Below are 13,878 nucleotides of genomic sequence, written 5' to 3'. Positions count from 1 at the left end.
GGGGTAGGTAATTCACTTCAGAAACACTTTTTGTTATATTCCATGGAATGCTCTTAGCATCCCGATAGCAATGAATACATGAAATGCTTTGACAATAAATACATAAAAAAATGTCATCTGTGGAAGCCGTGGCGCTGTAAAAAGCACGACCAATCATTTTAGCCGATGGCCTACCTGCCTGTCAGCCTTCCATCTCGTGCACAAACTTATCTCGTGCCCTCATTGGTCATGTGCGCGTTCGTGTGTGTTGGAGGAGGGGCTCTGTAAGGAAGTGGCAGATTTTTTTCGGCTGCGCAGTTTCAAATTCTAGCGCACTCGAGCTGGTTTCTACATTCTTACCTACCCTACCTTTAAGACCTGTGATGGCCCCCAGATGCATGCATGGTCCATACAGAATGTATAATAAGCCCTGCACCAGTTCAATTCTATCTTAATAAAAGATGTGCTTTTGGTTTAAGCTCTTTGATATATGTTTGCTTGGGGAAAAAAGAAGAAATGGTAAAAAAAAACAATGACTTTTTTAACATTAACAGCTGCTTCCGTGCCTCCCCCTTCTCCCATACGCAGTATCTTTACTTGACAGTAAAATTGAAATAAAAGAGCTCAGATCTCCCTAGTGTTTCTCCGGTTCCCGTCTTAGACTGCAGAAGAGTATTATCATGAACAATACAACCTTGGTTGTAAGTCACGTCTGTGTTGACAGCAGTTTGATTCATAACGTCCCCTGTTGATGCAGCTTTGCCTTATATCTTGATAAATTATTCAACCGTTTTGTCAGGCAAGTTCTCATCAGTGAGATGGAATAGGCAGAACTTTTACAGTACAATAAAATATATGGAAAGATGTAAGTAATTAACGTTGTAATTTTGTGTCAGTAGTGGGAGATGGACCCACCCTAGCTACAGATGAGACCTCGATGGGCAGCAACGAGTCTGTGTCGTCTCAGTCGTCGTCAGCCTCGGCCTCAGAGATCTCCACAGAGAAGAACGACCACATCCCGCTTAGCAGCAGCCTCATCTCAGGCAGCAACTCCAGGTGAGAGCTCAGCTATGTGCACAAAGGTGCAGTCTGTGGTTTTAGAGAATGGTTGTTGATAAATTGTTCTAACACGAAAATAAATAAACCATTCTCTTCAGGGCTTCTTCTGAACATTATCATGTGCCAAAAAGCGTTCCTCTGCCACCATTGCTTGTCTTTGTATACATCCATGCCCTTTCCTCTGTGCTGCCTGGAAATTAGTTTTGAATCTGGGTTCAGGACACTTTGTTGGCTTCACATTAACAGAGCTAGGGCTGTGTATAAACACCAGTTTTTTTTTGCTGTGCACACAGAATAGACAGTTATTAGGCCGTGAGGAGATATTCACTTAATCTGCCAAGAAAAGTGTATTAGATTAGAGTTACAGGCTCAACCTTAAAGTCCAAAATCAATGTGACTGTGCATCAATGAAAATAACTATAGTCATAATGAATCCACAGAGTTTATGTTCAGATGTGGGCTGTGTCTACTGTATGGTTTTCAAATGAAATTGCATATTTCTTTTTAATATTTTAATTACTGTTTTAGGATCCAATGTTTGAGTTGTTTGGATGCTTATTGATCCTTCCCTAGTGCATCAATTAAATCACATTGTATCGTATTCAGACATAGAATACATTCAGAAATAGCATCATATAAGATATAACACAATGTGGCAGTGACACAGTTGTTTTTCCCAAAGAGTATTTAGCATCGACCAAGATAGATTTTTTTACTTTATAAATTCAGCAAATAAGTATACAATTCCCATTGAGAGTCATCAAAAACGAAACAATTTATAAGCAATAACTTTGGGTGTCAGCTTCAATGTTAATGCTTTTAGTCAATTACAGTTTGTCCTTATATTTCTGTCTCGTAAATATAATAGAAGGAAATGCTTCATCAGTTTGGTGCTTTGCTCCCTCTGGCTTCTCCTTTCTGTCCTCACTCTCCCGACTAAGTCCTTGGTCGTTTTTGTTGTTTCCAGCCCGTGACTTGCCCTGAATGCTGATGTGAGAGATGAATTATTGGGTTATACTGCAGATGTTAGACTCGCTGCTGTGTCATGTCTACAGATTCACCTTGAAATAGACTTTTTCCTCATTCACCGTCCCCTTCTCCTTCTCTGCCAGCTGAAAAGACTTTTATAAATAACGTGAAATCCACCTCACAACTTGAGAGAGGACAATGTGATTCCTTTCTCACTTTGACCTCTGTGGGTATGTGCCCACCTGTGTGTGTAGGCATGTTCACTTCCAGTGTTTTCTTTAAGTCGCAGGATCAGATGAGCAATACAGTATTTTATGTAACCAACCCCTTTTTGTGTATCCTGTGGGTATTTTTTTGTTGCACTTTCCCACATATGTGGCATCATGCTGTAGGACGGAAGGAGCAACCAGGAGGAGGTCGTAAATCTCAGCTCTTATTTGTTTGGGAGACAGGTGGCCGTGTAAATCGTATTGACGTTGGGGAGATATTCATCTTGTTTACCCTTATAGGCGCAGCCCCTGTCCCTTTATGAAGACTTGCGCCATATGTCACAGGGTGTCGCCCTGGCTTTATTCACTCCTAAATCTTAGCATGTGAGATGGTGGAGACCTGTTAGCACGGCACCTCGCTGGCCTGGAACCCAGGGATTCGGCTTCAGTCCGGGCCAAAAAGAGCAGTAGGGAAGGCAACTGCTAGATTACTCCCAGCAACTCTCAGAAATGTATTATCTGCACTTCGGTGTGCTCAAAAGTGCACCTGGAAAACAGCATATTTTTACCGGTTTCCTGCAGGATAGCTGCAGCAAAATCTGCCTGGTCATACACAAATGCATCCTGACTCACTATATCATGCCATGACTCTTTGTGGACTCTGGCATGATTTATCATCTCCGTCATTTTCGATGTCTTGCCTCATTTCTCCTCTTCTCCCTAAATTCAGTCACAGCTTCTCCCAGTGGTACTGTCGCCTCAAGTCCTTCCCAATGAGTTTACATTTTTTGGCGACTTTTCCTTCCTCTCTCCTGCCCTATCTCCAGCCCTCGCCGGCAGACAGCTGTGTTTCATAAAATGGTGGATCAGAGTTTATTTCCTGCCCACCCAAACTGGCGGTGTCTGGGCGCGCTGCTTGGCTGATGGTTTGATCCCACTTTCTACTAGAAACATTACTAAATCCCAGCGCTGCCCGTCTTCCTTTAGTGAAAAGACAGTTGATAGCCCCACTCATCCCCGCGTTAGATCCATGCCAGGATCAACATGGCCTGGATGCTGCAGGGGAAATTCCTACAGTAATGAGAAGCAGCAGTCTCTGCATGTTGATGAATTTCTCCCTGCTACTAACCTGGCAGCGTGGGACACAGTGTGATACAGTGTGATAACCCTGATGTTTAAAATAATAAACCAGAAGACCTTCACTTCACCTTGGAATTTGATATTCACTGTCTTGCATATTAAGATATATGCTTATAAATACCTCACAACTTTATATTCTTTAAAACCTGTTATGTATATTACAAACATCTCATTTCATTTAATGGTTTATTTGAACCGGGACCATGCACATTAATGAACATTTTAAACAAAATAATGCTTTGAAATGTAAATGAGCCGGATTTTAGCTTTGAGCTAATTTCCATCCGTAGTCCCGTCACATACATGTATGAACATAACATTTATATACATGGCAAACAGAAATACATGATATGATCAATAGGGATTTTCCTTAAAATGATTGTTCAAACCCATTTAGTGTATTTAAACATGTTTTCAGAAGAAGCTTAGCTAGTCTTGTGATGGGTGAAAACAAGGGATGAGCAATTCAAAGCTTGATGCTATTTTTGCTGAAGAGAAATGGCAAACGATTTCCCTCGGTTTGGCTTAGCTCTAATTGTGAAAGCAATTTTGGGATGAATCCATTTACCTCTGGTACATTTAACAAGTTTCTAGGGCAGCCATGTGGCATGCGCTGATTTCTAACTGTTTAATCTTTAATTATTTAGATATCTGGTTATTTTTAAAGATATTGCAGATCTGTATAATCCTCTTGCAGCAGGAATAAGCATTTAAGATATGCTGACTTCTCTATCTGAATTCAGTTGTCGAGGTTGTTGTGTGTGGGTTCACCTGCAGGTGGGTGAGGTGTGGTGCTCCTCTGCTCTCCCTCCTCTTGGCTGTGACCCAGCAGACAGTTGTGCCTGGGCCCAGGTTAATGAGTGGATTTGCTGCACTGCAGCGCACGTTCCCCCCATGCTGATATGGAGCAGCTGAGCACCACAGTGGCCCCACACTGCTGCAGAGCTATAAATCAGCCACAGTCAGGCCAGGCCCGAACGGAACGGCCACCGCTGGGGATGGACAGGCGCACCGGGAGGGAGGCAGGGGAAGAAATTGCGGGAGGAAGCGTTGAAGAGGGGGGAATGAAAGCGTGAGCCCAGTGCCATGTGCTCACCTATGTCTACATAAGATCCCCTACCATGTTCCCCCACACAGCTCTCTCTCTTCCACCAATGCCAACGTAACCACTCTTCACAACATCCTCTCAACTCCCGGCCCCTCCCCAGCTGCTCTCTCTAATTGCCTTTATTAACGTCTCTATGGGAGCGGCAGCTAGGAGCAATTTGCTCATTATGTACTGTATTAACACTGGCCTTGGGGCAGGCATGGAACACAGAGGGAAGCCTGGCTTGGACTCCTGCTCTCTCTGCTGCACTCTGCCTTTATCAGGACCCCTACCTCCATCCTGTAGGGGGTCTAATTCTAACTCATTGGCCCCGACAGCAGCTAGAGAGAAGCACAGCTACAACTGTAACAGATTAAGCTTTAAAAGTTTAAACTTTCAATGTCCATGTTGTTTTCACATTATGACTAAAAGCTCATAAACACACTGAAGTCGGAAGAACAACAACGCTATGAGCGCATGAATGCACCATTGGCTTTGGCAGAGGTCTGAGCTCTCCGATTCTAGTTTTTAATGTACTCTATTTCAAGTGATCAAAAGTGTAATTTTCGAATCAATGGCTTTAGGTTCAAGGTTCAAGGTTCTTTATTGTCAATCTGACATAGCTACAGAGTAATTATGCAGTTGAAAATCTTATGTCACAGGCTTCTCCAACAATGCAACATAATAACATAACATAATAACAATAAGAGCATGAGCAATACAAAAATAATAATAGTTATAAAAATGAAATAAAGTTATGATGTGGAATAGTGCAGTATGAGTCTATATACAAGTTATTGGAATGATATATATATATTAGGTATTAGATACATACTACTGAGTAGCAGTTGAATGTTTGAATGTTTGAATTGTGGATGTCACCCTAGTTGTGGTTGCACAAAGGTTTGAATTACTTTAATACTTACAGTAAAGCAAAAAACTGGCCCGTAAATATAATATTCCAAAAATAATCTACACATGATTAATTCATGACTGTTTGCATCTCTTATCCTGAATCCACTCCCTATTCGTGCTCAATCCAGACATTTTAGTGAGTGAGTGAGAATGTGTTATCTGTCTGGCCTGTGGACTCTAGATGAGTTTGCGGTTGGACAAGTTAATCTACAACTACTGTATGTTAGAAGTTGGCTTAAGATGTGGAGCACAATACATTTCAAAGCTATGGTACAGACGGTCAAATACATGTCTTTGTTTGAGTTTAAATGGCAGACCTTCAGAGAAACATATCAAAGACTCTCTTCATGTTTTCCTCCCAGGTTAATGTCAAGAGCCAGTCCTCCTGAAGAGGCTAGCAGATAGAGGGAAATGGATTATTTGATTTATGGAAGCCTGTTGTCCTTGTTATGGTGATGCATGTACAGCCTGCACGCAATAAGCATTCAGTGCGACAGCCCCTGTAGCTGCTGTACAGTGGAATGAAATGTGTGGGAATATTTAAGTGATCTGTTCTGTTTACCTAAATAGATCCCAAAAGACGTGTTGACCCAAGGGTGCAATGATTTATTCTATCTTGAATTATGATTGTGAACTTATTTGACTTTGCCTATCCCTTCATGACACAGAAGTGACATAACATCTCAAGGCAGCATGGCGAAAACGTTGGTGGTTGATGGTGACGAAGCTGCACCCTATCCCTACTCCATGGGTGTAGAAATGTATTTTCACCTTGTTCCCATATAACAGGTGCCTCAGTGTAGCTCACCTTTTGCTTTGATGCCACCCCTTACCGTAGTTGCTACCACAATTGAATAACTTAACAATGTATGAGAACACATTATGATTGTCTTGGCGAATTTCTCACCTTCACTTTGTTGAAAAGTCAACACGTTCAATTTTTTCTTTTTAACATGAGGCCACATTCTCACTGTCTTCCCAAGTGAGAGATCTAAGGTTTATTGTCATATGCACAATAGCTCAATAAATTAATATCTTAGGTCCCATGCTCCAACAGTGCATCATACTATACTTGGGATATGCAAAGGAATAAAGAAATAAAATAGGGCAAGAGACATACAAGTGAAATGGAAGAATAAGGAAGTATACATATGTAACATAAAACTGAATTTAAAATAAATACTATATACAGTAGAATAAATAATGGTTGCTGTAATAATATATACATATGTGGATATTCTTAGAATCAGAATACTTTATTTATCCTTGGGTGAAATGAGGGTTTGTATCAGTTGCTCCATTTTATAATCAAATAAGATAAATAGATATGTATCAGAGTGAGAATAAGAAATCCTTTATTAGTCCCGCAGCAGGGACATACATCGGTACATTAAAGTGACATACTGTAGCAGGTAAAGAAAGGCAAACTATAATAAGAGTAAGCACACGTAAGCACACGTATTAAATATGGAGACAAGAATATGAAGACCGGCACACGTTAGTAATACAATACAAATCAATTAAGGTGTTGAGTTATTATACAAATGTATGATTTGCACATAAAATAGATTTTTGCACAGTAGAACTTCAATCATATTATTTAATCATAAAAGGTAAAAGCAGACGTGCGGATTTAACATATAAAAACAATAAATGTGTTCAAATGTGTATCTTCAGAAATGTGTACAGTGGTGTATTATCAATGAAGAAGGTAATGAATGGAACAGTTGAACTAATGGAATAAGTTATACAGCCTTTTGTCCGTATTCAATAGACAGTCCCCTACGCCACAGTCTCTTTTCAGACATCACCGTAGTGTGTTTAAAAGGTGTGTGTTTTCTCTTCAGGGAACCCATAGCAGGATCTTCGCTGTCCGCAGCCCCAGAGAGCCAACCTGCCTCCACCACAGCTGAGAAAGCAAAGCCAGAAGAGAGGTAAGACCCCTCTTTATATTTACCTTTTTCCTCCCAACTGTATTTAATCATTGCAGTTGACTTCTTTTCAGTCTTTATCTCTTTCGTTTAGTCATTTCCACACTCTGGCTAAATGTCACACTCTGGGATTCTTTCACTCTCTAAGTTTTCACTCACTTGCTCCATTACTCGTTTCCTCTCCTTATCTTGCATGTTCACTCAACAGAATAACCTTCTTCCTCGCTCGTCTAACATCTACTCGAAGATTTGCACATCAATATTTTCCCTGACTTTTTCATGTATTTACTAGCTGTACATTTGGCTTGCTTTGAGGAATCTTAATGTATGAAGTATTGGCTCTAGCTGGGGCAGCAGCAGCAGCCTGTTCTCCTTTCAGTCAAACCCCAGATACACACAGAGGTATTTAACCGGATGGGACTGTGCACACTGTCCGCCCATTACACTGATCTATTGCTCCGCTTCCTTCAGACCTAATGATGAATTCATGTTTAAACGTTATCGAGTACAATTGTAAACAGCTCGGTCTTTCTTTGGCCAATCCATTAATGTTATTTCCTTATAGAAATACAAATCCTCATTTCTTCCAAATGTGTTTCCGCCAGAGAGCATTCTTCCAATTCTCAATTCAAGAACTCGGCTGAACATTGTTGTATTGACAACTTTGTGACCACAAACTTTTTTTTCAATTTGAATATCTTCTTTTTACTCTCTCATCCTACATTGTCGCTGCTCGGCAGAGAGAGAATATGAAATATTTATCAGGGCATCGTGAATTGAAGGCACAATTTTGACATGGTAATGTTTCTGGCATTCGAGATAACAGTTTGCGGTGGTGGGCAAAACAACCTTTTTGTGGCAATGTTTTTTTTCTTTATGTTTTCTGGAGCGCAATTGCATAAATACGCCTTTTTACTAACGTTTTCAGAGAGCGGTGAATATGGCCTCTTTTGACGGCGCTCTTTTACATCAAACTGATTTAAAATGCAGCTTCTGAGCCCACAAATGTGAGTTAAAAAGCTGAAGCAGCGTGGAGAGAGATTTCTATTCTACCTCTGCGTGTGTGCAAAGCTTCTTTAGAATCCCCCCGCCACTTTTTAATTATCTCACCATAGATGGTTGTCTGCTGTGCGGACCTGATGTGTGGCTGCCTTTCTGGCTCTCCAAAACCTGTTACAGACAGCGCTGAGCTCAGTGTGTGAGTGAGTGTGTGTGTGTGTGCACGCAAACAGGTGTGCGTGGGTCTGTTTTGACTCACTCACTGCTCTGTCTAGACTGGAGATAGGGCAAGACAAGAGTGTGTAGCGGCCGGCTCCTCTCTTTGAGTTTTTTGCTTATATTCCAGCCTGGCCCGTTTCTGCTGTTTCAGGCTAGTGAGTGAAGGAGAAGCAGGCCCCGGGCCCAGATTGAACCGTGCGGTAATCCTCCCCAAAGCTCCGCCAGCTCACTGATTGCCTTCATTTTTCAGTGTCACCAGCAGGAAAGCCAAGGCAGTGTTCCCATGTGAGGCTGAGCACGACTCTGAGCTCTCCTTCCAGGTCGGCGCAATATTCAACGCCGGTAAGTGTTATCGCCTACACCAGTCGCTCACTCAGAACCAGGCCCGGCATATTGGATTTGGAGGAAAAACCGAACACCACAATCTGATCTTCAATCGAACAGAGAGATGAGACGAGGAGAGGGAGAGCAGGGGGGGGGGGCAGGAGACACAGATTTGCTCTTCAGTGTGTCTGGAAGAGGCTCCACTGGGCTTTAATCACTCGCAGAGGAAATGAGGATTTTGTAGTTCCAATTTTTTGGAGACACAGTCAATATGGATATGGTGTATGCTTTACTCGGAAATGTGGTGATTGATAAGGTCCCAAAATGCAATGCAGTCCTGGTGTTTTTTTCTTTTCTTTCTGCTTTAAAGGTTCCATCAGATCCGTTTTGGACATTTTTAGCATCCGCTGTCCTGAAATATAAGTAGCGCATCTCCCATCAAAATTATAATAGTATAAAGTTATGACTATGATGTCAAAATCTGACAGCAGCCATTAATAAATATGGATTAGACGACTAAAGCCCTCCATCAATCATATCATTATCTACTGTACGTACAGTATTTCCTGTTGTGAGTCGTGCACTTTAAACCCATCAATGCTTCATGTTGGTGGAAGGAGTTCAGGTCAGGATAAAGGCCTATGATTGCAACATGTGTGTTATTAGAAAGTGGATTTCTAAATCATAAATAAGAACACATGTTATCTGAAAAATAATAATAATAACACAAAATGAATAAAGAATCACATTTAACATGTTTTTCATTAGTTTAAATTCTAGAGGACATTATCTTATTTTGTAGCTGAGATGATTTGGTTAGTGAAAGTATTGCTGAATGATTTATGTTTGTTTTGTATCTCGTCTTCGAGTTAGCTCCAAACAGAGTTCTGTTCATACTCTGCCGTCAGCAGGCTTCACAGGAAGTGACAGACATGTGACATTAATGCGACATTATGAGGCTCCTTAGCTCTACATCTGCAGTATGTTGAAGACCCTTGACATTTTGCCCGTCTATTCAGTTTATTATGTGTGTGTACTTATGGGTTGTTTTTGCCTGAGATATATGTGCATAACAAATGTGCAAAGGGTCAGGAGGTCTGAATACTTGAGCCAGCCACTGTACATATAGTTTGTCTACAGAAAAAAAAATCAACATATGTTGTTTTCTCACCCTTCAACTGAAAGGAGAACATTGCCCTACTTATTTATTTTCTTTAAGGCACAAACTGTAATGACTGTTGGTTAGGCTTGGTTCAGTTTAATGGTGTCATATAACTATACCCAGTCATGTATAAACCAACCACACCGTACACAAAGAAAAACAGGTGAGAGTTAATGCTGAGCTTTTAAGTTGTGTGCTTATTGGAAAAAGCACACTGATACACTGTTTATTCTTACATCTAGCATCTGGTTTATTATGTATTGACTAATGAATAATAAAAACACATTTGGCAAAGAATATCCTAAAGATAGCAGCAAGATAATCCCCTCGCAGTTTGTTATTGTACTCAGATAGGGGAGGGGGTCTTTGTTTTTCTGTTGTTCCTCATTTTAATGGGGACAAGCTGATATAAAACCACCTTTAACAACGGCGGAAAACATTAATAATTCAGAATGAGTTTTCTTCCTGTTGTAGCCCTTGCATTTGAAGACAGACCTGTCAGTCAATTTGGGAGTAAAAGCAGGTTCAAAGTGTTTGGTTGGTTTTGAATTTTGGTGGCGGGTCAACTCTTTTCATTACACCTGTATGAAAATTGTGCTTTTTTACATTTTCTTGTTCATTCTGTTCCGAAAACACACAAAAGCCCTGTCGATAAACACATGTCTTTGTGTCGTGAGGCTGACTGAGACATGTTACAAGAAGTATTGATTTAGTTTATGTCTCGATTTTCCTTGGAAGTTCTCACTAACTACAAATGCTCTCACGATTTTGAATTGACTCACTTTGGAGACATTTTCAGGAAACATGGCACTGAAATTATCTTTTCTCCGACACACCGTCATACTAAGTAGCTTTGTCTTGCATCTGAGGTTAGACTGAATTTTAGAATGAAATTGGATCTTTAAACAAAGCTGAAATGTACAATAGACGTCTCAGTGGAGTTTAGTGTAACCGCATAATCACCGCATCCTCTTCATACCTGTGCTCTCTCTGCTCTGACTCACGCTGTATACTCACCCGAGGCACCGTGTCCTCTGCTCTGTCCCCCCCCCCTCCTCCCCTCCCCTCTGCTGTTGCCCCCCCCCCCCCTGGTGACGCTGTGTCCTCTCCCGCAGTGTTCAAGTCGCGAGAGCCGGGCTGGCTGGAGGGCGAGCTGGAGGGAAAGAGGGGCCTCATCCCTGAAAACTACGTGGAGTTCATGTAGCGGCAATCACAAATATTTATGGACAAATTATTATCACCTCCACCGGGAAAGATATGCTGAGATACAGGTGCTTCAACTCTGACATTCACCATAGAGCCTTCTTTATCCAATTCCCTGAATTATCTCAAGTAAGTGATGTTATTACAGGTGGACCATTCTTCATAGTTTCTCTGTTTGAATTTACTTTGGTCGAGTATCCGCATGGATTTCAGCATTGCACTTACAATATCCTGCCTTATACAAAGATGCTGGAGCCTCTCAAAATCCAGGTCGCTTTGTAGCAGCCGAGAAAGAGGCCTCGCACTCGACCCGAGTTATACATGGTATCCATGAGCTCCCAAGTCAAAGAACGATCCAGAAACTGTAAGGAAGAATGTCGGCACTCACTGTAACCTGTTTTTGTAAAGGCATTTTTTGCAGCTTTAGAAACTCTCGACAATGATGCAAAGTTTGTTTTCAGCTTTTAAGAGATTAGAGATACTGTTCCTGCCGTGCCTTACCGTCAGAACACCCAGTGTAAATGTATGTCCCGGTGTGTATGAGCATTTATTGGAGTGTTACTGCTTTCACTTTGAAATTGTTGTGTTTTCTGTCTTCTTAAGATGTTCAAAATGAGGCACATTGCTATAGTAATTGTATTTAATTTAATTGGCACATTGATTGCATGACTTTTGAATTTATAAACACACTCTACTGTTTTGTTCTTGGCGCACTCCCTTACAGAAACACACTGATGACTGAAAAGCCTCGTGTTTTAACACTAGGTACATTTAAGTTGGCAGTCATGATTGAAACCAAGTGTTTTGTATCTGTTTAGTTTATTTTTAAAGCTTATTTTAACGTTGCTCAGTTTCCTTTTGAGCAGATAAATGAGACACTCCCACAAAGTTAACATTTTGGTTTAACTATTTTATCTTCAATGTCAATAATAAAAATCAACATTTTATTATCAGTTAGACCAAAGAATGCAGTATTTTACATCCGTTCAGTGTATATAGCCTAAGTATAAAAATACATATGACTGCCAAGTATGTTTTACAAGTGTCTGTTAGGTGATGGACAGTTTTTCTTATGGATTGGTTTTAGCATGAACACGTCTGATTACAATTCATCCCTCAGCTGTTAAACAAGACACTTTAATTTTTCTGAGAGCTTTGGTTCAAGTAATTTAAAACATTGATTTATGACGTTTGTAAAAGGCCTTCTTTCATTTTTATACCTTTGGGTATCCTGTTGATCAATGTTAAACAAATAAAGATTGTTTTTGTTCTTTACTGTATGTGATGAATGTTTATTTTGAAACTGCATTTTTGTCAACATTTTAATTTAACAATCTTATCTCAGGCAGTGATTTCATTCACAGAAGTTTCAGCAACATTATTGAACTAGATTTGTTTTCTAACAAAAGTTAAAAATATAAAGTATGTGGACAAGAATAAGGTCATAAAAGTTTCTAAACTAGGAGATATAATAAGTGTTAACTTTTTATATGGGGAATATGGCCAATGTGAAATCTAACACTATTTTTCATTTGGTGATGACTCATGTATTTCGTCTCTGAGAAGTCCCACAGTTAAAAAAACTAAGAATACCTTTCACTGCAGCCAGTGCTTTCACGGTAAGCCATGCAGTGCAAAGTTATCCTGCCTCTTTATATTGACCTGCGCTGGTCAATCTTACCTATACTCTAACACAACTTCCCAAAAAGGAATCAAAATTAGATTGTTACCTTGACTAGAGAAACTCAGACTAATCCACCGTCCTGACCCATTAACATCTCAGCCTCATGTTAATTCTTAGACTACATCACTGTAACTAATTAACACACAAAGAGCCTCCAGACTTGCTGCTTTAGCCTCAGTTACATAATTACTACGTCCATCAGCACACTTAGACCTCCAGTAGGTCTGTTGCTGCGCTGTTTAGAAGTATAAACACATGAGTTGAAGATAGTAAAGGTTGGAGTTGTGATGTCAGTGTAACATGTGACCACATCACCCTGAAGCAACTGCAGACGCCAGGATTACATAATGAAATGAGGCAGAGCTAATGAGATGGGCAAGAATATTCCCCCACTATCCATCCCTCAGGCCCTTCATCATCAGCTTCCCTCTGCCAGAATACTGCTGAATCATAGAGACATCCGCCCCGCCTGCCTCTCACTCTGCTTTGGACTGTCTGTCAGAGAGCAGCCATGTTGCTCTGCTTCCTCTGCCTCACCTGTCCGTGTCTCAGGAGGGTTTTAACTATTTCTATCTTATTCTTGGCTTCCTTCTTTCTCCTATTGCTTTCCTACTCCTCAGTTAAGCAAAGGACATCATTGGTAATTTGGTGGTCTGCCAGTGAGCTGCCTAAATATCACTTGAGTTTGAGGTTGTGTTAACTGTGTCTGTGAGTCAAAACTGCTCCACCAAATGAAAATCTGCCCAATGATTGAAGACAAACCCTTTTAGACACTATGAATCTAGCTACCAGCAAAACAAATTGAGGATGGCCAACAACATTGTCTCGAACCCCCCCAAAGTCCTGAACAGAAAATATAAATACATATGAATAAACATAAAATACAGAGTTTAAACCAATGTAATTGTACATTAAAGTGGACCTATCATCATATATTTGAAACATATTTTAGGGCCATACCTATACAAAACATGTCTGTGAAGTTATTTTTTCAAAAT

The 13,878-nt window shown here is 40.5% G+C and overlaps 1 protein-coding gene across 3 annotated transcripts in view; it reads left to right on the top strand.

Moving 5' to 3' along the window:
- arhgap10 (Rho GTPase activating protein 10) overlaps positions 1–12,476 on the top strand; it is a 48,906-nt gene extending 36,430 nt beyond the window's left edge. The window contains exons 20-23 of one of the 3 annotated variants that reach the window (XM_034129551.1): positions 879–1,035; positions 7,206–7,292; positions 8,758–8,849; positions 11,109–12,476. In XM_034129551.1, coding sequence (XP_033985442.1) covers positions 879–1,035; positions 7,206–7,292; positions 8,758–8,849; positions 11,109–11,197 — 425 coding nt within the window. In that variant the 3' untranslated portion in view covers positions 11,198–12,476. Of the gene's footprint in view, positions 1–875; positions 1,036–7,205; positions 7,293–8,757; positions 8,850–11,108 lie in introns of all 3 variants that reach the window. The other 2 variants (XM_034129550.1, XM_034129552.1) reach the window with 2 other exon arrangements.
- Positions 12,477–13,878: the final 1,402 nt, after the last annotated feature.

The sequence above is a fragment of the Trematomus bernacchii genome, unplaced genomic scaffold (genome assembly GCF_902827165.1).
Source record: "Trematomus bernacchii unplaced genomic scaffold, fTreBer1.1, whole genome shotgun sequence".
Lineage (NCBI taxonomy): Eukaryota > Metazoa > Chordata > Actinopteri > Perciformes > Nototheniidae > Trematomus > Trematomus bernacchii.
This window is presented reverse-complemented; position numbering and strand designations above follow the sequence as displayed.